The sequence below is a fragment of the Empidonax traillii genome, unplaced genomic scaffold (assembly GCF_003031625.1).
Source record: "Empidonax traillii isolate 1590-97213 ecotype Southwest subspecies unplaced genomic scaffold, ASM303162v1 scaffold645:size365152, whole genome shotgun sequence".
Classification (NCBI taxonomy): Eukaryota; Metazoa; Chordata; class Aves; order Passeriformes; family Tyrannidae; genus Empidonax; species Empidonax traillii.
This window is the reverse complement of record NW_020955838.1, coordinates 240195-262824: the sequence shown is the minus strand read 5'-3', so window position 1 is coordinate 262824 and position 22630 is coordinate 240195. Positions and strand designations below refer to the sequence as shown.

Sequence of the window (22630 nt, the reverse complement as noted above, 5' to 3'; positions counted from 1 at the left end):
TGTGGCTGACAACAGTGCTTGCTGAGCCCTTCAGGGTTGGAGCATCTTTTGCTGTAGGTGGTGAGAACAAGATTTGCCGAGTGCCTTGAGGTGCTTCGTTACAAGTATGAGCACATCCTGATACTGCTGTGTGGTATGTACTGCATCAACAGTCCAGTACTGTAAGCTGTATCCCTGTAACTTGTTTTATTCTGATGTGAGTATGCCCAGCTGGCAGGTGTATGTGATTCATGTTGGGGTTGTTTATGTAGGTCTGAAAGCTATGCAGACAGTGTAATTGGATAGCAACACCAAGTCCTCTACTTGAAGCATTGACTTTATAAAAATACTTTTTCTGTTTTCCTTTAGTATTAAGGTTAAAATAGCACATTATTGGCCTTTAAAAGCGTCAGCTGTTTGTCAAGGAATCATTTTCAGGTAAGATATAAGTACTTCATATTTGACTGATTTCTCATTTAAATATGTACTGCCTCCCCCAAAATGCCACTGTATTGAAACTTTATCTCCTTAGTGGTGTTATAAATGTCCAGCAGCAGCAGTTGATAAAGAATGAATCTTGAAGTCTTGTAGCTGCACGCTGTGCATTCCTGCCCTGCAGAAGTGCCAGTCAGCCTTCTATTGCTTGAAAGGGAACATGCCATTTCAAGTTTTTTGGAGTTGTGGTTTTGGTTTTTTTTAGGGGGGGGAGGGGGAGGTGGGCAGCTCTAGGCACACCCAAAATGTCTTGCACCCTCACTTAGTCCTTCAACAGCATTTACCACATTTTAGGTCTACAAAGCTTACCTTGGAAACTTAAGTATACCTGTGTGTCACTGAAATAACTCTCGTGAGTGAGACAGAAGATTCCTCTTCCAAGGTAGGAAGTCTGATGCCAGTGTGCTCGTGCTCTCTCCACAGGCTGTCCTTAATACGGTAACAAGAAAACATGTTGAATGTCTCAGCATTGCTTCATCTGACATGTGAAATGCCTCTTCAAGTTTCTCCTTCTGCACCCTAATAGAAAGCTTTTGCTTCTTGAGAAAAAGATTTCAGGAATGGCCGTCAGGAGTGAGCACAGTTCAGTTAAGTAAGGAACGGTGTTTTGTGAATCTCTGACTTCGCTTGTCTTCCATTTGGCAGGCAGCAGCCCAAGACAGGACTGTGGCAGCCAAGGGGACCCCTCCAACCCTGCAACTTGAGGAAAGCTGATGCTGGAACAGGCTGGCAATAGGCCCAGAGCTCCAAGCAACTCTGTGTTTCAGCAGTCAGTCTGTGCCTCTCACCCAACAGCAGGTTTTGCTGCTGAAGCAGGACCTTCCTACCGCATACAATACCATGCTGGTGTGATGGACCTGGTGGGCTGAGCCTCCAGGTAGCCTGCAGTGTGGGCTTCCCAGATGCTTGCTTGGGGTTTCTGCTCTGTGGAGCAGACACAGGAGTTAGACACGGGTTTCCACACTGCTGATGTTCCGGAAGAGGACAACCCCCACATCATCAGCTTTAAGGTGTTTCCTGGCACTGTCGTAGCCACTTACCTGCAGGTAAATTTTTAATCTCACTAGAGGATTAAAAATTTCCTGGTTGTCTCAAGAATTTTCAGGATGAAGATTTTTTCAATTGAATAGAATGTTTGAGTTGTGCCTTATTTATTCTGCAGAAAAACTTGAGTATTTCAGCATGCAAGATGGAGCAGGAATTTCTTCCAAGTTTAACTATGCAAAATCAAGCCTTTCCTGACAAGAAAGAGTCAAGTTTATGATGTTCGATCTGAGTCACAAGGGTTTGTGATGTTACCTACAGTTCTTTTTTATACTCAAAACTTTAATTACAGTTGTAACCAAATTGGTAAGACCATCAGGGACATAATTTTATTTTAAAATTTAATTTTATAGCATATCATGGAAGGGACACTGCTTTGGAAATAAGAGTTAATCCTGGCATTTGTCTTTAGACAGGTCATAATATGACCCATGAAATAATGTCATTGTGTTTTTCTCTAGTGCTGTATCTTAACAGTCTCTTCAGCTCTTGATTTGTGTTATTTTTCATTAACGAAATTAAAATGTGTGCATGAAGGTGGTTTTAATTGCCGATGTGCAGCTTTCCAGTGTGCAAGTGTAGTTCTGTTCTGCAGTAGGATACATCAAGAAAGTGATCCTGATAAATAATTGAAGTTTGCCTACTGTGCTTATGTTTTTGGATGTCTTGCTCAGTATATATCCTACTTTGGGATTTCTATGTGGGCAAATGTCTAAAACACAAGGACATTAGAGGTGCAAGTAGAGGGTGCAAATCATCATTCTATTTTAGGAGAATAAAATAGCATTAGGAACTGCTTATGTTATCTTGCTGCATAGGTTTGTGCAGAGTTTTGAGGTTAAAGAGTGAGAGCAGAGCTGACTCTGAAAGTCAGACAGTGATTGCTGGAGTTAGGCTTCTGCCTTTGGAAGGACATACAGCTCAGCTATAAACAACTGTGTGTGCAGGGATGCTGCTGTTCCTATGGCCTTGGCTCGCAGCTGGTACTGAGCAATGTCAGGTGAAGGTAAAAACTGCAGCAGCCTGAAGATTTGTGACTGAACTATTGTCGTATGCAAAGCTGACATGACGCCTTTCTTCCTAATGTCACCAAAAGCTCTGGTGTAGCTGCTGTGCCTGTGGGTTTATGTACAGAGAAAATCCCTCAAATCTACCTTCCCACTGCATTTTTCTGCTTTCAGACCTGTATCGTACAGCAGTGCGAGCAACGATGCTCAAGAGAAATTATTTATAACATGGCAACTAGTTGAACTTTTCCAAGTTTTGAGCTGCTGTACATTGTGTGCTGCTACATTTGATGGAGTTATTTCCCCTTGCAAGCACTCAGTGTTTGAGCAGCAAAGGATAAAGATCAGGTGAGCCAATGTTACAAGTAAAGGGCATTTATTTCCTAATGCAATTGGTTTTTACCAAAAAATGGGAAACTCAGCACAAGAATGTTTCCTGAATGAAAAGGTGTTTTCAAAAGAACAATCTCCCTTACGCCATGCACACTGAGTTTTAATTTTCTTTAACTGCCCTCTATGCATAAAGAATCCTGTGAATTTTGCTGCAAGTCATCTGAAACAAAGCAGGTGACATTCTGGCCTCGCACCAGTACATTTTTTTCAAAGCACAGCACAGACTTACTTCTTTAAGAGCATCTGATAAGGGTTGCTCTTGTGCTAATTCTTTACACCTGGAATCTCTCTTTGGAGGGTCTCCTATTCCCAAACTAAAATCCACAGGAAGATATCCTTTCTAACAAAATTCTTGTGTGACTGCTTTGGGGCTGCAGCCACCAGGCTCTGCTTCTTGCCCCAGTTAGAACAACCAGCAAACAGCCGGGTGAGAGCATTGCTTCTGCACCAGAGTTGTTCCAGACAGCATCCTTGGGCCTTTGAAGCAATCCTGCTCCAGACCTGCAACTTTTCGGACAAGCAGTTTTGTCATCCAAGCCAGTTTCCTTGCTGGCTTTGGCTTTGGAGAAGAGAGGCCTGCTCAGTGTCTCAGCCTTGGGAAAGGTTTCCTGGATTTGGGATTCTGTTTCTGGGACCACCCACTGCAGCTGTTACCACCTTAAGAAGATGTACTTAGTCCCTTCTTTCTTTTTTGTGCTCTTGGCTTCTCCTGCAGGACAGGGGGTGGCCAGGAGCCAGCGCTCTTGGCTGCCACATCCTGCTGCAGACCAGCAGTGGCAATGGGGGCAGCTGGTGGTGCTGAAATGGCAGCAGTCGTTTGCCTGCTGCCTCCAAGTGTTGCTGCTGCAGAGCTGTAGGTGGTAAAACAGAACTCTTTCAGCAGTTTCTTCATAGAATCTGTAAGATGAGAGCCTCCAGCAGCCATACTCTGCTGTTTTTCACCTTTCCTTTGGGAATCTCCCATCCCAAAGTTGGTTGTGGCCTCTTGAGTTTCCTGGGGGCTGATGGCAATGTCAGTTGATCTCATCATCTCCTGAGTTTGCTCTGCAATTTTCCCTTCCCCCTGTCGAGGTGATAGTGAAGCTGTGTAGGACTAAAACCTGTATGGAGTAGGTAGCCCTGCTGCGCTGCACGTCTGTCCTTGGCTCTGGCGGTAGCTGGAGAGGGGGAGCCGCTCCAGGGGAATTGTCCCTGTCACTCATCAGTCTGGCCTGGACCCCTTCTGGCCACCAAACTTAAAGTGTAAATCAGAAAACTGGTTGATAAGAAGGGGCTTCCCTGTCTGCTTTCTTGGGCTGCAGATTAGAGCATCTCCTCTGTAACAGCCTTTCTTCCCCGGTGGCAGTAAGCTGAGCTGCTTGGTGCTTCTCCATTGCCCAGCACGTCTGTCACCCCTGCTCTTGGCTGCGGTTCTGAACTGCCACAGCTGCCCCGAGGTGCTGCCTGGCTCTTTTACTCCTCCCTCATCCCACCCCTCCACCTTTGGCTGCAGTTGGGTTACAGCAGGTGAAACAGTCAGCATTGAAATGCTGAACTGAAACTCTTCTCGTTGGGGCAGCTCCTCTGTCAGTCTGCCTGGTAACTGTGAGCCTCATCTGTACTGTCAGCACTTGATTCTGAACCAGGCATGGAGAAGCCTGGCTGTGGCTGACAGGATAAATCAGCTGTGGTGGCAACTGATGTGTTTGGAAGGGTGATTTCCTAGAAAAGCTCTGCAGCTCTGTGTTGCTAGACGTAAGCTTTCTTGCTAGCCTTCATGCAAGTGTGGTCAGAGGCAGCTGTGCTGTTGCAAGGAGATGGGGCGTTGGCTTTTCACTAGTCAGAACTGTTACAAATCCCACCTCTGGATCATTTCCTTCACCCAGAGTGCCCAAAGTTGCTGCTGTAAGGGAGGCTTCCCTGTGCCACACATTGGACTAGTATTTGTGAACAAGCAGCCCTGAGGACTTGCTGAACAGACTAAATCTGCAACTAATTTGAAAACAGTGGGAATCCCACTGAAGCAAGTTGGGTGAATTATCTACCCTATTTTGCAAGTAAAATACTTCAGTGAGGAACTGCCAATCTGTTCTCCCAAAAAGAATAGATCTTTACAGCACAGTTGGTTTGATTTGGAGACAGGCTCTGCCAAAATAAAATCCTTTTGTGCTTCTCTGTCTCCTCTGGACAGGCAGGTAGTGCCCACAGGTTCTTGCCATGCTCTACTCCTGGATGAGCTGCTCAGGTATCATGACTGCTGTGGGGTGGCTCCCCTTCCAGAGGAATGGGGGGAATAACTGTCAGCAATAAGAACAAAATGGTTTGGGAGTTTTTTTGTCTTGTCAGGAAAATTAAGAAATTACATAGTAAAATAGGCAAAAAGCTGAGAAATTAGTAGCTATTCATCAAGCTGCCCATCAGCTGTGCTTTCTGATTTTCCATGTTCTTCAGTTGCCTGTAACAGAAAGGATGGTACCAGCCACCACAAATGCTAAGGAAAGAAAAATGGAATAGCAGCTGTTAATAATTCCTTTCACGTGTCTGCATTTCTGGTGTCAGTAACCTACCCCTGATTTACCTGTATTAGTAAGACAGGTCTCTGTTAGAGCTGGACAGTGTCCTCCTCAGCCTCTTGGGAAGACAGCCTGTGGAAGTCGAGCCATTAGCACCGCCACCTGTGCTCTCCCTGCAGGAACCCAGCAGAATCAGTAGAGCTGATAAAGGAAATCTGTGTGAGAATTGCTGGTGTGTCTGCAGTAAAGCTGATGTTTGTGTTCATCCTTAAATAATTGCTTAAATAATGCAAGTCTTTCCTCATCACTCCATTCCTAGGGTATGGAATGGCAAGGATTGCAAACACGAAACAGCAGAACTGTATTTCCACAGTGAACCTGCAAGGGCAGTTGGCAGCAGCAGGCCTCAAACATTGATCTGGGGACTGGAAATGGTTGCAAAATCTGAATTTCAGAAACAAAAGGCCTGACCATTTTTAGCCCCAAAGCTTGTTCCTCAGGGCTTGTGCGTGTTTTCCTCCCCATCCACCCAAGGCAGAGTGTAAGAGAGCAAGGCTTCCCCATCGTCCTTGTAAGGACTTCCCAGGTACCATTCTCCACCTGCTCTGGACTGTGAATGGGGCTGAGGGTGAGGGAAAGTCCAGGATTGATGGCTTCTCTCAGGAAAGCTGCCACAGCTGAAATCCTGGGCTTAGACTGCCTGAACAGTTTCCAGATCCATTTAGTGCATAAATCATTCTGCTCTCGGGGATACACACAGGGTTTTTACAAATGCTGAATTACATAAACAGGGATTTGAGTCCTTCTGTTTGTTCCAGGTTGGGAACATTAATAGAAGAGCTGGGGGCCTTTGAAGCCAAGAGCAAATGCTGTCATCTTGCAAATCTTTAGGGTGAAGAGCAGCTCTCCTTTAGTCCGCCTGACTGTGTTATATCACTGAACAACCTGGACTGGTTTGGCCTGTGAACCTCTGTCTCATCCTTGGTCTCAGCAGTGATACAGCCAGGAATGTGTTTTCCAAGCCAGCAACATACGGACCAGCTCAGAGTAAGCACTGACGCTTTTGTGGGGGAAAGGAAAATGAGCAGTTTGTTTCTTAATGTAAAGCAGAGCCCTCTTGTAGGTTAATAAATATTTGGCAGGAATAAAACTGTAAAGCAGATGCCTAATAGAAAATAATTAAAAGCAGGGTTGTACTTTCCCTGGGCTGTTCCTGAAGACAGAGCTGCACAGTCAAGCTAACCTCAACCCTCAGCTGTACAAATACAGGAGCTGTTTTGCTGTCACTGCCCCTTCTGCTGTCCAGTTCATCAAGTTTTCCAGAGTAGTTTTCCACTGTAAAAACTGTAAAGTAAATAATAGTAGTGGATGAGGGTAAACGGATTTGAGAGCATTTCCGAGAGCAGCAAGACTTGAATTGTTTGCTGTCAGGGCACAGGGTCCATAACTGGAGGTCTTGTCCTTGGAAAAGTTAGCTCTGAGGAGCAGTTGGAGCATGGTGTGCCGCTCCCCCACCTTTACTCTCCTTTTGCACACGGAGCAGAAGTTTAAACATCTCCTTTGCTCTTTGGTGTTCTGCTCAGCACAGGCAGTTGGGAGCAGCAATATGCCCCAATTGGCCCATGTACAGGGAACGCTGTGGCCGTTAACCCCACTTGTAGTTTTGGGGCCTATATTCAAGCTCTCTGTAAGCGCTGTCCCGTTCCTTGCTTTCTCTTGTGGTGGGGTTGAAGGCCCAGCCCAGCCCTGGCAGGTGATTTTTGGTAGGTGATGTGTGTGCAAGGAGCAGAAAGCTGCCAACACTTATTTCTACTCAGCAAAGCACTGTCCCTGCTGTGCTGCCCTGCATGGAGCTGGGGAAGGGGAGGACAGGAGACAGGTGGCAGCGGCACGAAGAGCCTGTCGTGCCTCACGGACCCGGCAGCCCTAGGGCAGTGGGGTGGCGGTTGGGTTCGTGTGCCTGAGTGGTATCTGCAAACACAGTGATGGTGTCAAAACTGGGCACCAGACCAAAGCTGTGCGCCAGCTGCCCTGCAGTGAGGGGAGAACACCATTCCCACTTGGCTTTCTGTCACTTCAGATCTCTGTTCCAGCTAATGATTTTACAAGCTGTGTAACTCTGAAATGATCAAAGTCTGTTGTGAAATACTAAAATCTTGGAGTGATATAGGTAAGAGAAAACACAGAGTTGCTTGAACATTACTCAAAATATTTTAATGTACATGCTGTAGCCACATTAAAGAAGGGGAAAAAACATCTTACAGAGATGAAAGATGTCAAAGGATGTGATGTCGTCATGCCAGAAGCTCTATGTTTCAAAGTGGCTGAAACCAGTAGCATCAAAATGTTATTTTTCTGGCATATGAAAACCAAACCAAGAGGCATGGAAAGGGAATAGCAAAGATGTATTTAACTGGTAGATTAGGCTCTTCTGATCCATCGGGTAAAGAAACAGTCTTGTGTTTGTAAGGTTTTTAAACAGGTATAAATAGTACTTTAAGCAGTTTTACTTGTATATACTTATTGGGCTGGAACAGCTGTACTATGTTGGGTAGATAGATATTTACAGAGGATGATGACTGATGTAGAATATGTCAATAAGTACAAAATGCCTACCAGAGGTGGTGTAGGAGTTACACAGCAGTGAACATCAGCCACGGGTGAGTGCAGTACCTGCCTCTCTTAGGAGGTGAAGGTTGCAGGTGCAGCACCCTGTGACTGCCCCATTTGTGCTTGCAATGGTCCACTGCCACCAGCCCACACCCACCTGCATCTCAGCCCTGCCTTCCTCGGGGGCAGCAAGGGCACCAGACCCTGCCAAAAGCAGCCTCTCTTGAACTCCCCGCTGGTCTCAAACCCTTAAAGAATGTAAGGACAAGATTCAGCTGACACACCAATACTCCCCATTGCCACTGATTACATACAGGTCTCAGCTACTTTCCAAACCACTTGTTGCAGTCAGTGGAAATTTTTGTAATAGAGGTTAAGACCAATCTGAAGTAGATACCAAAGTGTAGTTGTCTTCTAGGCGAATGATAACAGGAGTTTAGACATGGGGCACATGTGGGCATCTACTACCTTTGCCAGTGTTGCTGGCAAAGCCCTGTTCCTTAGTCACTGACAGATTTGTCTCAATAGGCTCAAAAGTGTCAACAGAAGGGGGACAGCTGCTTGCCCAGAGACGAGTGCTTACTCTGAGCAGTTGTATTCAGTTTAGCAAAAACACCTCTTTTTATTCCACTACCATGCAGTTAAACCACCCTCAGTGGATTTCTCACCAATTTTCCCACAGGCCATCAATCCCACATGCTGTTAGGGCTCCTCAGTCAGGACTGGGGACAACTGAAAAGTCAGAGCAGTGCCCATGGTAATACCTAATGCCACTGGAGAATCCAGCTCCTCTGCCGTGGGTGCTGTGCTACTCCAAACTTTTCAAACACCAGCGAGGTAAGGGAGGATAAAAGTAACGTAGGGAAAGTTACATGACAGAAAAACATTGTAGAGCAAAAAATGAAAGCTATTATCTTCCCAGCAGGAGAATACTAAAAAAATCCCCTCAATAGGAGGGAGAGAGGCCTGGAAAGGAACTGGGAGCAGCAGGGTGGAGAAAGCTAAGAGGGGTGTGCAATATGCAAATCCTAAGGTTGCAATGTGACGGAGCAAGAAACCTCAGTGCAGACCTGAATATCACAACAGGCTGAGTGGACCAGATGTGTATTCAACTCAGAGCCAGACAACTACTCTGCAGCAAGCAGAAAATCAACCAGCACAACCTCAGCAAACTGTGGCCTGCATTCTCCCTAACTAGCAGAAACATAGTAGTGTGACAACTACTTTGGAGAAAGGATGGCAGTAAATAGGAAAGAGAGGTGGAGTAGGCACCTGTTCTTAGAAGAAAGAAAAAGGAAGAAGACATAGGCCTAGTGACTGGAATGACTTTGCAACATGGGGCTTATTCCCTGCCTCCCAGAAACCCTGTTGTGGGAGAAAGCTTGCTGGCAGGCCGGGACAGCCTGCCCTGCCAGCCCACACAGTTTCTCTGTAGCCTCCCCCTAGGACTGCCCACTTGCTGACAGGGAATTCACTCAACATCCCCAGTACAGGAACTGCATACGCCAGGGCCCTCTTTTCTCTTCCCAGGTTTGGTGAAGCCGTACTGCCCCAGCTGCCTTCCACCAGTGAGCTTTTGGGGACTCCCTTCCAAGTGAGGGTTTTACCTGGGGGGATGGGACTGTGCTAAGAAAAACAAAAGGGGAGATCTCACACTGTCCCCTAGTGAAGCACTTGCAGAGCAGCAAAGGCTGTTACAGACCATGCCAGAAAGTACATGAATAAGCACTGCTACTCTCAGCATGGTCCTTTGTGCAGAGCCCAGCTCATCAGAAAGAATGCAACTAACGCATCCAGATCGGTGGCTATGTCGCACCCGTGCAGGGCTGCACTGCAGTGCCCAGATAAGTGATGCTGCTTTGCTGTCATACGACTGTTTGCGCAGTCTCTACACTGTGAAAGAACAAAGATTCTGAGAAACCCGGGTTCTGTCCATGCGTTTAATCAGCTACTAAGGTAGCAAAGTACAGCAGGTACCCTATAAATATTTTTAAGCCCTTAAAAAGAAAAAACCCAGTCCCTTGTATTTCAAGTGCAACGCCTTCTTAACGCACAAAGCATGGGAAGAGACAGTGTGTCAAGACCTACAGGTACCAAACTAAACAGACATTCTGAGCGTGACTTGTAAGAAACCCACTCCCAGTACAAAAAAGTACCCAAATGCCAGTCCAAATCTCCCCCTAAGAAGACAGTGACAATGTTCTATTTACAAGGAAATACTGCTTCAGTTAAAAGTGCTAAAAACCATTCTCTTGAGTTCATATAAAAATAATCTTGTCTATGTATGCACACACATATTTACATACATTTATGGCTTTCAGTGCTTCAACTTTCTCCAATAAATGAGGAAATATAAATGCTTCATTACTGCTTTTTCTCCTCCGCAGGTTTTTCAGCCTCTCCTTCTGCGATTGATAAGGTGCCACTACCATATTTTTTCACTCGGGTTTCTACTCTGGCAAGTCTCTGTTTCACCTTTTGTTGAGATGAAGTGTATTCTGCCATAAGCCTCGCAAACCTATTCTGCAGCGTATCCAGTGCTGTTTCAAGTCTTTCTATTTTTTCTTCCAAGTCTTTTGGATCAGCTCCTGCTTTTGCTGCCTCCTCATCTATTAAATTGTCTTTCATCAGAATTTGACGCCCTTTCTCTTCCAGAGCCTTTTTGGCTTCTGGATACTCTGTGAGGGCTTCCATTAAATCATCTTTAGACAAGCAGAACAAATCAGAATAACCAATACTCCTTATGTTGGCTGTCCTCCTATTGCCTGATTTGCTACCTTTGATGTTTAGGATGCTGATTTCACCAAAGTAGCTGCCATCGCTTAGGACTACAAATTGGGTTATGCCATCATCTGCCACCACAGCCAATTTTCCCTCTTTAATAATGTACATTTCTCTTCCAATATCTCCCTTTTTACAAATGTAGTCCCCAGGACTGAAGACCGTAGGTTTCAGTTTCAGTACCAGCTCAATGAGAAGTCCAGCTTCACAATCCTGAAATATACGCACTTTCTTTAGCGTGTCCAAATGGACATTGATGGCAATTTCAGCCTTCAACTTGTCAGGCAGATTTTTGAGAACTTCCTTCTCATCCACTGTTTTCTTGTTGGTCCAGAGGTAATCAAACCACTTAATAACCCTGGCCTCCAAATCCTTAGTCACTTTCCGGAATTGCATGTACTGCTTAATGGAATCCACTTTGGCCTGGAACTCAGCCCTGCTAGCATTCATGTTAGAAATCATGGAGCCGACATTACCAACAATGGTAGCAAAGATCAGCACACCCACCAGGAAGTCAATGACCACAAAGAGATACTCTTCGTCTTTCACCGGGGGAGGTGTTTCTCCGATGGTCGTCAGCGTGAGCGTCGACCAGTACAGGCTGTAAATGTACTTCCTAGAGAGACGCCCGTACTCTGGGATGGAAACGTTGGGATAGACCCACGTGTCGGTTCCAAATCCGATGACCTTCGAAATTGCAAAGTATATACACGCATTCCAGTGGATGATGATAAGGATGTATAACACAAGATTTCCAATACGAAACATGTTTGGATAATTTGTCCTGGTTTCAGTACGGTCAAAAAACTCAAACAGCCGAGCGATCCTCAGCAAGCGGTTAAATCGTAGTTCAGGGTAGTTCAAACCAAGCTTCAAATAAGCCAGGTCTGTCGGCACAAGAGACAGAATGTCCAGTTTGAACTGCAACGTTTTGGTATAATGTTCTCGTAGTTTCTTTTCATCCTTAACTAGCAAGCCTTGTTCAAGGAAGCCTTCGGAGAACAAAAATACAGATTTTACATGTTAGAATAACAATACCGTCAACAGTACTGAGTGACTTACATTTCAGATAGCTGAGAACATTAAAATTTTTACTGTTATGTATACAGACATTCATATATTATGTCATTTAATTGAAAATTTAAATATTTCAGTCAAGTTTCAAAGCTGATATATAATGATTAAGGACAATGACTCTATTATTACCACAGTGCTCCCTGAAGTTTTCCACTCTATTCTGGGACAGCTGTATTTTTATCCTCTAAGTATCTTTGCAAAAGGAGAGGGGAGATTCATATGTCTCATTTTTTATGAATCATTGGCATGAGTCATAATTAAAGTTAAGCAAGTGTTAAGGAATTGTGTGTAAAGTCAGAGAGAGATATTTTTAAATAAATACTAAATAGGTATAATGGGTTTTTGGAAACTTTTTTCCAAACAATATAGATACCCAGTTACCCACCCCCTGAGCCATGCTTTTCCTCTGGTGTCCAATGCAAAACTGACAGGACTTTCCTTGGTTTGTTTTTAGTGTTTCTAGTGAGAGAGCTAGAATTTTGCACATCGATACTCATTCAAATGACTTTGAAAATACTGGATTTAAAAAGATTACAAGGAGATATAAACTTAGCTAGAGACCTTTACTGCAGACAGTACAGCCACAGTGCTCTCTGGTACCTCTGTAAGCTCAAGGCATTGACAATGTTCTGCAAGGAACAGCCTATGCACTGCAAAATACTTGCTGCAATTGGAGATATCCAGCTGTCTGCCCACTGGGCCACTGAGGAGGAAAGGTCCACTGAGAAAGAAACAAAACATTCCCTGTACGTGAGGGATTATCACATTTTACTAATCCCTTAGCAATCTATAAGCAATCTACAGCTTTTTCGGGGAAGCCTCTGCTGAGGAAGACCAAGCTTCATTTCTTCATGCCCTACACAGCACAGTTATTTTTCTGGAATGTGTGGTGTATCCGTAGAGATGCCTCAGGTGTGTATCTGGCTTTGGATATCTGCAAACTGATGGCGCCTACAAATGGAAGTATTTCCTGTGCCATGAAAGTGTTACATCCCAGAAAACTGCTGAAAAAGCTGGTCAAATATGCCCTTATTAACAGTTTTGCAGCTAAACAGAAAAGCTGGTCAGGCAGATGAATTTCTGACTCAAAATTATGAAAAATAACTTTGAAAACACCTTCCACCTGAAGGGAGATAAATCTTCTCAGCTCTTTTTGTCCCCTCACGGAACTGAAGTCTTACAGTAAAACCCTTTGAAAACATCAAAACATAGGGTGTGCTAAACACAATCAGCTGCTGAGTCATGAATCTTCTCTGTTGCGCAGTGCACAGTCACCAAACAGGTGAAATACAGTGAAACTGGCCCTGCAGCTAGACAGAAATGCCCCACGGGGAAGCTGATCAGAGTAGTCATGGAGCTACCTAGACCCCAGTTCAAAGCCAGACCCTGCCCTCAGGTAGCAGGAAGTCAGACTCTTCCCCAAAGGCTTCCAGGACCTCTGTCCCCGAGGCAGATGGACCTTGCAGACTTACAGGAAAAGGTAGCAGGCAAAGGCAGAGCCAGGAGGGGTTGTTATGAGAAAGATTTTGGCACCTAAAAGAAGTGAATTCTTTATTGGAGTGCATGAAACTGCAGCAGACACCTGCACTGAAGTATTCAGGAGATCGCTGCTGCGATTCTGTGGTTCCAATCCAGGCCTGCAAATTCAACCTAACCACGCTTTGTCATATAATTATCAGGGCAGCCTATGGAAATTTATGACTTTTATTGCCTGGACATGCCCAATTTCTGCTCAATTCTTTCCTGTTACAATATCAGATATAACTGCAGAAGGTAAATTTAGTTGGCACACTTGGCATTCTAACTATTCAAAGAAGATGAAGCCCCCCTCCCCCTGCCCCACACACAGCAGCCTTGTGATTTAGGCTGGTATCTGAAATTTACTTTCTTTTTGAACAAGGTACTTGCTAAGTTTAAGAATGTGGCTTGCCATGAATTGTGTGCTTCCCACATGACAGCATTTTTAGCCCCTATCTTATAATTACGTTTATAACTTGTCACAAGTCATAATTAGTGTCAAGTTGTCAGCATGGTTTTAAATAAATAAATAAACAAATAAAAATAGATAAACAGATAAGATGTTAAAATGAAAGATTTAAAAGGACTCTCGTTTTAATAATCAGTGTGGTTTTGGACCCTCTCAAGGCATTTTGAGGCTTTGTCTGTACCAATCAATAGAACAAGGCAGGAAATGTTTTCTGGCCCTGAGACCAGCTACCATGACAGCTTGTATTCACATGTAAGCAGCTCCAACAACAACACCATGAACAGCACCCACCCCCTGCTGCCCTCCTAGCGTGCCCAGGCACTGCCTGAGTGGAAGCATCAAAGTGTATCAAAGATACTCCAGCAATTTAATGTTATGGATCACTGTATGTCCTTGCTTAGGCCTATATTATGACCTCATTTAGCTAAAAACAGATATCCCTATAAGGCTAGAATCTCTATCAACTGGGCATGCTCAAATATGAAATCTTCTCAGCCTGCCAGGATTACAGAACGAGGGATGGGAAGGTGAAAAGAGCCACTTAGCATGACATGACACAGACAAGTGAAGAGCAAGTGTTGGAATGTTCAGCCTTAAAAGAAAATCCAAACTGATCAGACACTTCATCTTTCCAAAGCCTCCACTGCTGGGGTCTGCCAGAGACAGGATATTACGCTGGTCAGACCTCACAAGGAAATTTCTGTTTCCAGCCTTTATACACATAGAGTATTTGAAAACACCTAAAATCCCAGAAAGACTCACCTGTTCTGAATCTGACAAACATGTCAAAAAAATAGATGACATCAGAGCAATAATCCAAGAACAGCCACATTTTAATATGGTCCATTTGTAGCTCATCAAAGCAGGCTCTAAAGAAACAAAGATTAAAAACAAAAAAAGAAAAAAATTACAGCAACTACATAGAGCATTTGCAGTATGTGTCTTAGCAGCACATTAGTGCACATTGTTGGAACTGAAAAATTAGGGGCACCATATCTCCATGCCTAGAGCCATGACTAAACAGACACTATGATCTTTCAGAATTCAAAGGTGTTCAGGTCAGGAATAAAACTGAAACGCGTACATGCCACGCAAGTGCACTTATGGAGGATTAAACATACGCCTATAATTAAAAATGCATCAGGTTTCGTTGGCCGCACATCTCCGTTAAGACAATTCCCAAATACAAGATTTGTTTTTGAGTTACAAGCTGTTCTCATCTCTCGAGATGCATCATATCAAGACCCCCCACCACTGCCCCCACCCCTCCCTTCTGCTCTCTCCTGTGAGATGAGAAGCCCTCATCCCTGGCAGTGGCCAGGACATGCCTCAGCCGCCAGCCAGCAGGTGGCACACAAAGGCCACACCAGTGCTCATGAGGACGCTCATTGCAAGTTACAACCACCTGTTTCTAGACAAAAAGTTAAAAAAAAGAAACACTGGCCATCTATTCCCAGTGGTAGGCATATCGTATATCCCTAAGGGTGTATGAACTGTCAATCTTTTAGGTAAACCACCCAAAAGATACTGCAGGGAGATAAGGGGGTGATTTACATGATTGAAAGGTGGAATTATTATTAACTGAAATCCGTACCTGCACACCAGCATACACCAGTTATAGAACACGGGCGCAGCAATTATGGTCAGCCAGTTGTAGTACAAATTGCTTGAAGGATCTATCACAAAGACCTCTTTTTTTGGCCTGGAAAGGAAAACATGCAGGTTTACACTAGAAATGTAAAAGAGCAACCTGCTGGATCTCCCTCTTCTGGAGGCTGCTCATCTCATGAGAAACTCATAGCTGCCTGAGAAGAGAAAGTATCCATGCAGGCAGCCCAGATCAGATACCAAGCATTAGCTTCATCCCATCTGACAAGTTCTATTTCTTTGTTTGACTTCGGAAAAACTAAGTGAGAGTGGGAAGAAAAACCCCGACATTCACATCACCCAGGCTGAAACCCACAGCCTTTATGTATAAGCCCCCTACTGAAAAAAAGTTAATTGTTAAATGTTTCTTACTATCATTCCAGTTAGAAGGTTATGTTCCACTGCCAGGGAAAAAGCCTTCCTTTGCAGATCATTTTTTTATTTTTGGCAAATTCTATTATGGAAATAACCATATAAGCACACATTTGAACAAGTATATATTCAAATACATGCTTATATGAGTCAGAATCTCTATGTGCATATGAACACAGTGTGTGTGACTAAGGCTGAAACATGTCTCAGTATGTTAAGGCAAATTTCACACATTCACAGTCCCGGTTCCCCAGGCCTCACAACAAGGAAGTGGTGCTAAAGGAAGCATACAGGTCTGGAATTTAAAGATTAAAAGAACAGCATGGCTAATGACACATACAGAGTATGCTCAGAAGTGCCCTTCCCCAGCACAAGAAAGGTTGATATGGAATAGACAGCAATTAGGCACATAATCAGAGGAAATACATATTAGTGGATTGGGAGGTCCACAGCTGTAAAAGTAACAAGTAACAGTACCAAGTGTGATCTGTGAATGTATAATAGTGTGGGCAATATGTGACCAGGCAATGCACTAATATGTATTTGTGTGACTTTTCCTCATCTCCAAGAATGTAAACCTATTAAAAAAGTAATTAATATTTATTTCATATTTGTGTGTATTTCTGATATTATCATCGCTGCCAGCTGAAGGTCCAGACAACATTAGTAAAGGAAACAGCTTTAATCCAAAAAGTATTTACTGTCTTCACTACAGGTTTTAAACCATTTCTTCTAAAAAAATTATCACCATCCCAAAACTAGTGACCATGAAATACGGTGTTTATACGATGGAGTACACAATCTTCTAGTGTACATTAATTTTCTCTGCCAAAATGTTTTAAAATGCTTTTGGCTACTTCAAAGCTCAGGCTTTCACTACACATAGTAATCAAAGCCAAAAGAGAATTCTTAGAACAAAAGCTTTCTAATCAAACAAAGCATTTACTGAGAAAGTAAAGATCTTGAGATCAAGCAGATTCCTTTTGGAAATGATTCCTAACTACAGATTCCCGTGACTATATAGCATATGCCACCATATACATACATACATATACATTTACAGTACATTACTGTAACATACTCCTTAACTGTGAAGTTCACCCAAATGCAGTCTCTTTTCATCTGCTGCCATTGTTGCTTTTAACAACTGGTAATACTAAATTGTACTATGTTTGTGGCAGCTTAGGGCGACAAAGCAAGAGCAGGATCTATTTCTTTCAAAAGCATTCAAATGATCTCATTTTGTTGCAGAAATACATCATCCCCTAACAAATAGAAGCAAACTTCAGTGACCACTAGCCATCAACTGTACCATATTGAGTAATTAAATATACTAGTCAGTGAAATAACTGAACTTACTAGCAAATCTTTAATTTTCTATGTGTAAGATTTTTGGTAAGATGAACCAGAGTTTTGGTTCATCTGCTCTGAGTCGTTACAGACATTCTGGAACAATGAGAAGTCTGTGCAGCTCTGCAAAGCAGGCTGCTGTCCTAAAATGTCCTTATAGAAAAAAGGGATCTTCAAATCAAAGTGGCCAAAGGTAGCTCAGTTCCCTTTTACTGACAGAGGAAGCTGAAAGTGACACAGGTCTAAAGACAGGTCTTCAAGATGTAACAACTGTGCCAAGCAGCTGAAACCTTTCCAAAGCTGAAAATGTATTAAAGAGTTGACAGACTAACGTTCTGCAGTCTATAGAACAATAATAGTGAAAGGTTATGATGAAATGCCATACCATGTTTCATAGTGCAAGGAGGTGTGTTACAAGCACATATTCATTGTTTATACTTACTCTTCCTTTTTTTTATCATCTTTTTTGTCATCTTTCTTTTCCTCTTTCTTTTCCTCTTTCTTTTCCTCTTTCTTTTCCTCTTTCTTTTCCTCTTTTTTCTCCTCTTTAACCTCTTTCTTTTCTTCCTTTTTGCTGTACAACACAATGCAAGGCTTAGCAATATTACCAATATTGAAGCAGTCAAGGGAGAGGGTGGATGCTGAGGTAGAGGAAACTAAACTAGGCTCCAGACAGAGTAGGACAGGGATCCAGCTGAGATCTCTCACCTTGGCAGCACCACATTCTCACATCAGGTAACCAGCTGGCTGATTCTCTGCATTAGTAACCTACACTTTCTTGCCTTTTCAGACATCAGTGTACCAGGATGATTTTAAGTAAATGCTCTCAATTTGTTTCATTCTTTAGAACCCAGGCATTTAAAAAGAAATCTATCAAATGATAACTAAACTTAAAATGGCTTAACAAACTGTCAACATTCTTTGCATAGCCAAAACCTCACTGTGACTGTCGGAAGCTTTAAAGGTAATTAAACAAAAAGATGCTGAATTTCCTCTCACAGTTCTTTAAAATCAGCAAAGCTATAATTAATTCATTAATTACCTCTGGCTTTAACAATTGCCTTGAAGAAGAATTCTGGACAGTATCTGAACAAAATCAGCAAATGTGGAGAAAAGAAGTGTGTCTCACTTAACTATAGTAGTCACTTCATAAATGCTTTATAGTCAACATGATTAAGTCAACCTATTTTAGTTGCATGTGAGAGAAAGAGATCTACTATATCTGTGAGATACTCCATGTCTCACACATATCTGCTCATACTGCTCAGACCAGAAAGGTCTAGGCTGTGAACGGCAGTCATGTCTAGGAAAGTGCTTATTACAGGGAGAAAGAAGCACTCCAAAGGAGAAGACAACAGTCACCAATTTTAAGATAGTAGCAGTTTTCACCTATTAGCAACGAGTATCTGTTCTAATTCTTACCCTTAGACATTTCCACAGTGATGGAGCAACACGGTGTAATTTGGAAAGCCCAGACTCATTTGGTAAAAAATGCTGAGATCCTACACTTCACCACATCCAGGGAAATATCTACCAAGCTGACCAACACCCCTCAAACTTTCAAAATTACACACTGCAAGGGAATTATACACAACTGGGGGAAAAAAAGAACATCTGGCTTGACTGATCTTCTATTTATTCACGTATCTCAAATCAAAGAAACAGCTTTTCATTTACCAAGGCTGATTCCTACAGAGCAGTGGGAACTGCTGCTCAAGTATCTATTCCTCTGCTTATTGACTGCCCTGGACTTCATGGCTTCATTTTCAAACCTGACCCCAAAACTCCTTCCTGTTTAAAAAACATGTCAGGATTTAACTGCAGATTACTATAAATGGGGTCTGATCTTAAAGGCAATTCACAGTTGCTGTTATCAGCATTAATGTAACTCCCTAAGACTCCAAATACCTGTCATTCTTACCGAAAGTTACAAGTAAACAGAATTTTCAAAGGGCAGGGCTATACATTTGTGGATCTTTTTATGCAAGGAAAAGTAGGTTGAGATAGAGAATCAATTGAAAAGTCTTGGTGGTGGTGAACTTTGGAGGGAATATTTTGACCATTCCAGCTCTCTCCTATGTTTATGTTTTATTTTTAAAAAGTGAAAAGGTTGGCCATAATCAAAGACTTGAAAGCATCCCCAACAGTTCTCCAAGACCTGGCACACTTGGGTCTTTAATATAATAAAAAACCTAAAGCTTAAAAAATACATTCATTTGTTTTTCTTTATCAGTGCCACTGAGGAAACTGGAATGCAGTAACTGATAAAACAATTGTTTGCGTCTGCCATTTTTGACCCCAACAGAGTAGCATCCATTCTGTGTTTCTGTAGTTTTAGACTTGGAAAACATCTTCATCAGCCCCACAAAAACACTGTCATAGTCTTTGAATAAGTCAGATATTTGCATTTCTCACCTGTCAAGTACTTTGAAAATCAAGCATGTTTCAGACTGTCAGGCAGGTAGACAGACAGTCTTGTATCCATTTAAAAATGATGAAAAATTGGAAGGATGAAAGTTCTGCCCAAGGTACATGAGTCATTGTCAGAAACAGAGAAAGACAGAAGTATTTCCATTCTAAGCAGTGCTTTGGGCCCCATCTAGCAGGCTTATAGCACTTCTTTTATATCAGTCTAAATAAAAAGCTCCACATTTCTGTCACTGTTCACTGCACACAGATGTTCCTTTTTAACAAAAGTTATGCAAACAAAACCAAAAAGTTGCTTTAGGAGCAGGAGGATCTCTTGTTCAAGTATGCGCACAAAGACAAGCAAAAAACATTGGTGTTGGGTGATTTTAAATTACAGGAGCTCTTCACATTGTTCAATAAATTTCTCTTTGGTGTAACACTGTGAAATAGCTTGTCAATTATATAAAACATACTCAAAAGGACAGCTTCCATCAGAGTTTCTGTTGAAATACCAACCTTAATATGGTGCCTGTCACTCTCTCTAAAATAACAATATTTGCTGAACTGAAACACACTTTAAAAGGATGACCACGTTTTCTTCCTACCCTGACCAGTATCTACTTCTCATTTGACAACCTGAAATTTTTAGGGCACCTGATTTGCAAAAAGGGACTAGTATGTTAAAAGAGGAAAATCACTATTAGAAAATTAATACATGAATCTTGTTTAAAAACTGAAGAATTAATAAATCAATTGGTGATGCAGTAAAATCAGCCAGCTGAACTACAGGAGGTAGGGACTAAATTCTTGATCAAATTCAGTCCTTGAGAGGAAGTGGTAACTTCAGGTGAAAAGAAGTTCACAGGGAACACAAAGAATGCTGTTCATACTAAGAAAACTAGACCTTTCTCTATAATAAAACTATATTCCTAGAAAAGGCTTAAGGAGAGCTAAGGAGTAACTACAGTAACTACAATGTTGCTAGTCTGGAAAGGGAAAAAGAGAAGGTGCCAGTAGTACAGAAGGATGTTTGGAAGTTATCAGTACTTACTCTTCATTGGTGTTGTTGCTATAGTTGACATTAAACCTGGCCAAAGGCCAGTGACTGCAAGTAAGTTAAATAAAACATGTTAAAGAGTGTAAAGACTGTTGGTATTTCATGCACGTGTTTACAGACATGACAGGCTAACTTGCTAACTCCTCACATTTGCACTGATAAGATTAGGCAGGTCAACTTTGACTGCTGTGATAAGCCTCTTTGCATAACTGCTTCCAGGCACCAGTTTCTTTTTACCATGTGCTTCACATACCCATTTGTGACCACATCTGATGCCTGAAGCTTGTTCTTAGGTGTATTAGTGCATGGCAATATACACCTCACTATTTTTAGCGCTTTACCACTATTTTAAGCTTTCTTCAATCCTTTCAGCTCTTCTTCACAGATGCATTGTCAAGGCTTGTGGAAAAGTAATGAGCATACCTACCACTGCTGCAGAATTAAGCCTTCAGGATATAACAACTGGAAGTTGTTGTATCAGTTGTTATATCAGTGTAAAACTGAGAAGGCAAGGATGGATACTCTCAAATTCATTTTGAATAGCCTTATGTAGAGGTCTGTTGGCCCAGGATCAATGCTGTCTTCTCTAATTACTTCAAATCTGCAGTTGCTACTGATCAATTGCTACTGATTTGGACATCTGAGAAATCAGACAACAGTCTGGCTGATTCAATATGTGCTTTTGAGCTGAGTTTCCAAGGAGTAGATCAAGTGAAGATAATAAGGCTGTACTGGACCACAACAAATCAAGGTAACCTGTACCATGCACAGCCCTTCAAAGATCTTTGCTTTAATATGAATGACTAGCTGAGATTTCGAAACAAATTGACTCATTACTTGCTTACCTAACAATCTTTAACTATGAAGAGAGAAAAAAAAAAAAAAAGGGAGTCTCTGCTTCAAAGGATAATGCCAAACGGAAAGTCAGCTTTTGTTTTGGGACTTCATTTTTGCCTCTTCTAGCTGGAGTTAAACTTAAAATACTAGATAATAGGTCTAGAAAACAATAATAATCCAGTTTAACTTAATAATAAGTCAAAAAACTAGGTTTTCTTTTGCAAGCCTCTGTTGCTTTATCGGAAAAAATATTAAGGTAAGACTGAACCCATCTTCAATACCAAAGTCAGCAGCCAAAAGACTTTGTCATTTCTGCATCAGAAGCCTTCTGCAATGTTAGCAGATGAACTCCTGAGGAGGTATAACAAAGCAATGACATGTTTGCACAACTGCTTGTTTGAAGTATCCTAGTACTTGCAGATAATGTGTATTAATAATAATGTCCTCAAAAACCACAGATAGCAACATTCTGGATTCTTGAAATAGAAATCACATTCATCCTCAGTAGAGATGAGTTTAGCAACATCAAGTTGCACAGCTTGCCTATGATAAAATTCCAGTTCTGAGAAATCATTCTGCCTGAAGCAGTATGATCAAAATCCTTTACTTCAAGATCTTTGCCACAGTGCATTTGAGGGGGAAAGAGGAAGTCTGCTGAAAGCTGGAATACTTCAGTTATATGAAGATTCCCAGGCAGCATTTCCCATGTTAAGCAGCTTAGCCTCTTCTTAAAATAAAGCTTAGATCCTAATTACCAAGAAAATACCATAACCTCAGTCATCTTCATTTAAAGTATAACCACATCTTACCTGTTTACTGCCCCAAGCCGCTCATGGATACCCAGAAAGGAGCGGATGTTACTTTGCCTACTGGACACCTCTACGAGCTCCGGCCCTCTGATACGCTCCAGGAAAGAATCAGGCCTTTGGTCTTCATGATGCAAATGTCTTGCAGCCCATGACCTTGCAGATAAGACAAATTGTGACAGCCTGCATGGAACAGACACACAGAACCGGCTGAACCAGACAAGAATGTAAGATGCCTTAAAATATCCTCACAAACAGCAGCCCAGGAGGATTTTTCTCCACTTCTC

General features: G+C 42.4%; 1 protein-coding gene across 3 annotated transcripts in view; it reads right to left on the bottom strand.

Moving 5' to 3' along the window:
* Window positions 1-7537: 7537 nt before the first annotated feature.
* CNGA3 (cyclic nucleotide gated channel alpha 3) overlaps window positions 7538-22630 on the bottom strand; it is a 28614-nt gene continuing 13521 nt past the window's right edge. The window contains exons 4-9 of one of the 3 annotated variants that reach the window (XM_027899135.1): window positions 22347-22526; window positions 20695-20748; window positions 17677-17808; window positions 15460-15567; window positions 14628-14734; window positions 7538-11793 (exon numbers count right to left, since the gene is read on the bottom strand). In XM_027899135.1, the coding sequence (XP_027754936.1) occupies window positions 10385-11793; window positions 14628-14734; window positions 15460-15567; window positions 17677-17808; window positions 20695-20748; window positions 22347-22526 (1990 nt within the window). In that variant the 3' untranslated portion in view covers window positions 7538-10384. The remainder of the gene's footprint in view (window positions 11794-14627; window positions 14735-15459; window positions 15568-17676; window positions 17809-20694; window positions 20749-22346; window positions 22527-22630) is intronic. The other 2 variants (XM_027899133.1, XM_027899134.1) reach the window with 2 other exon arrangements.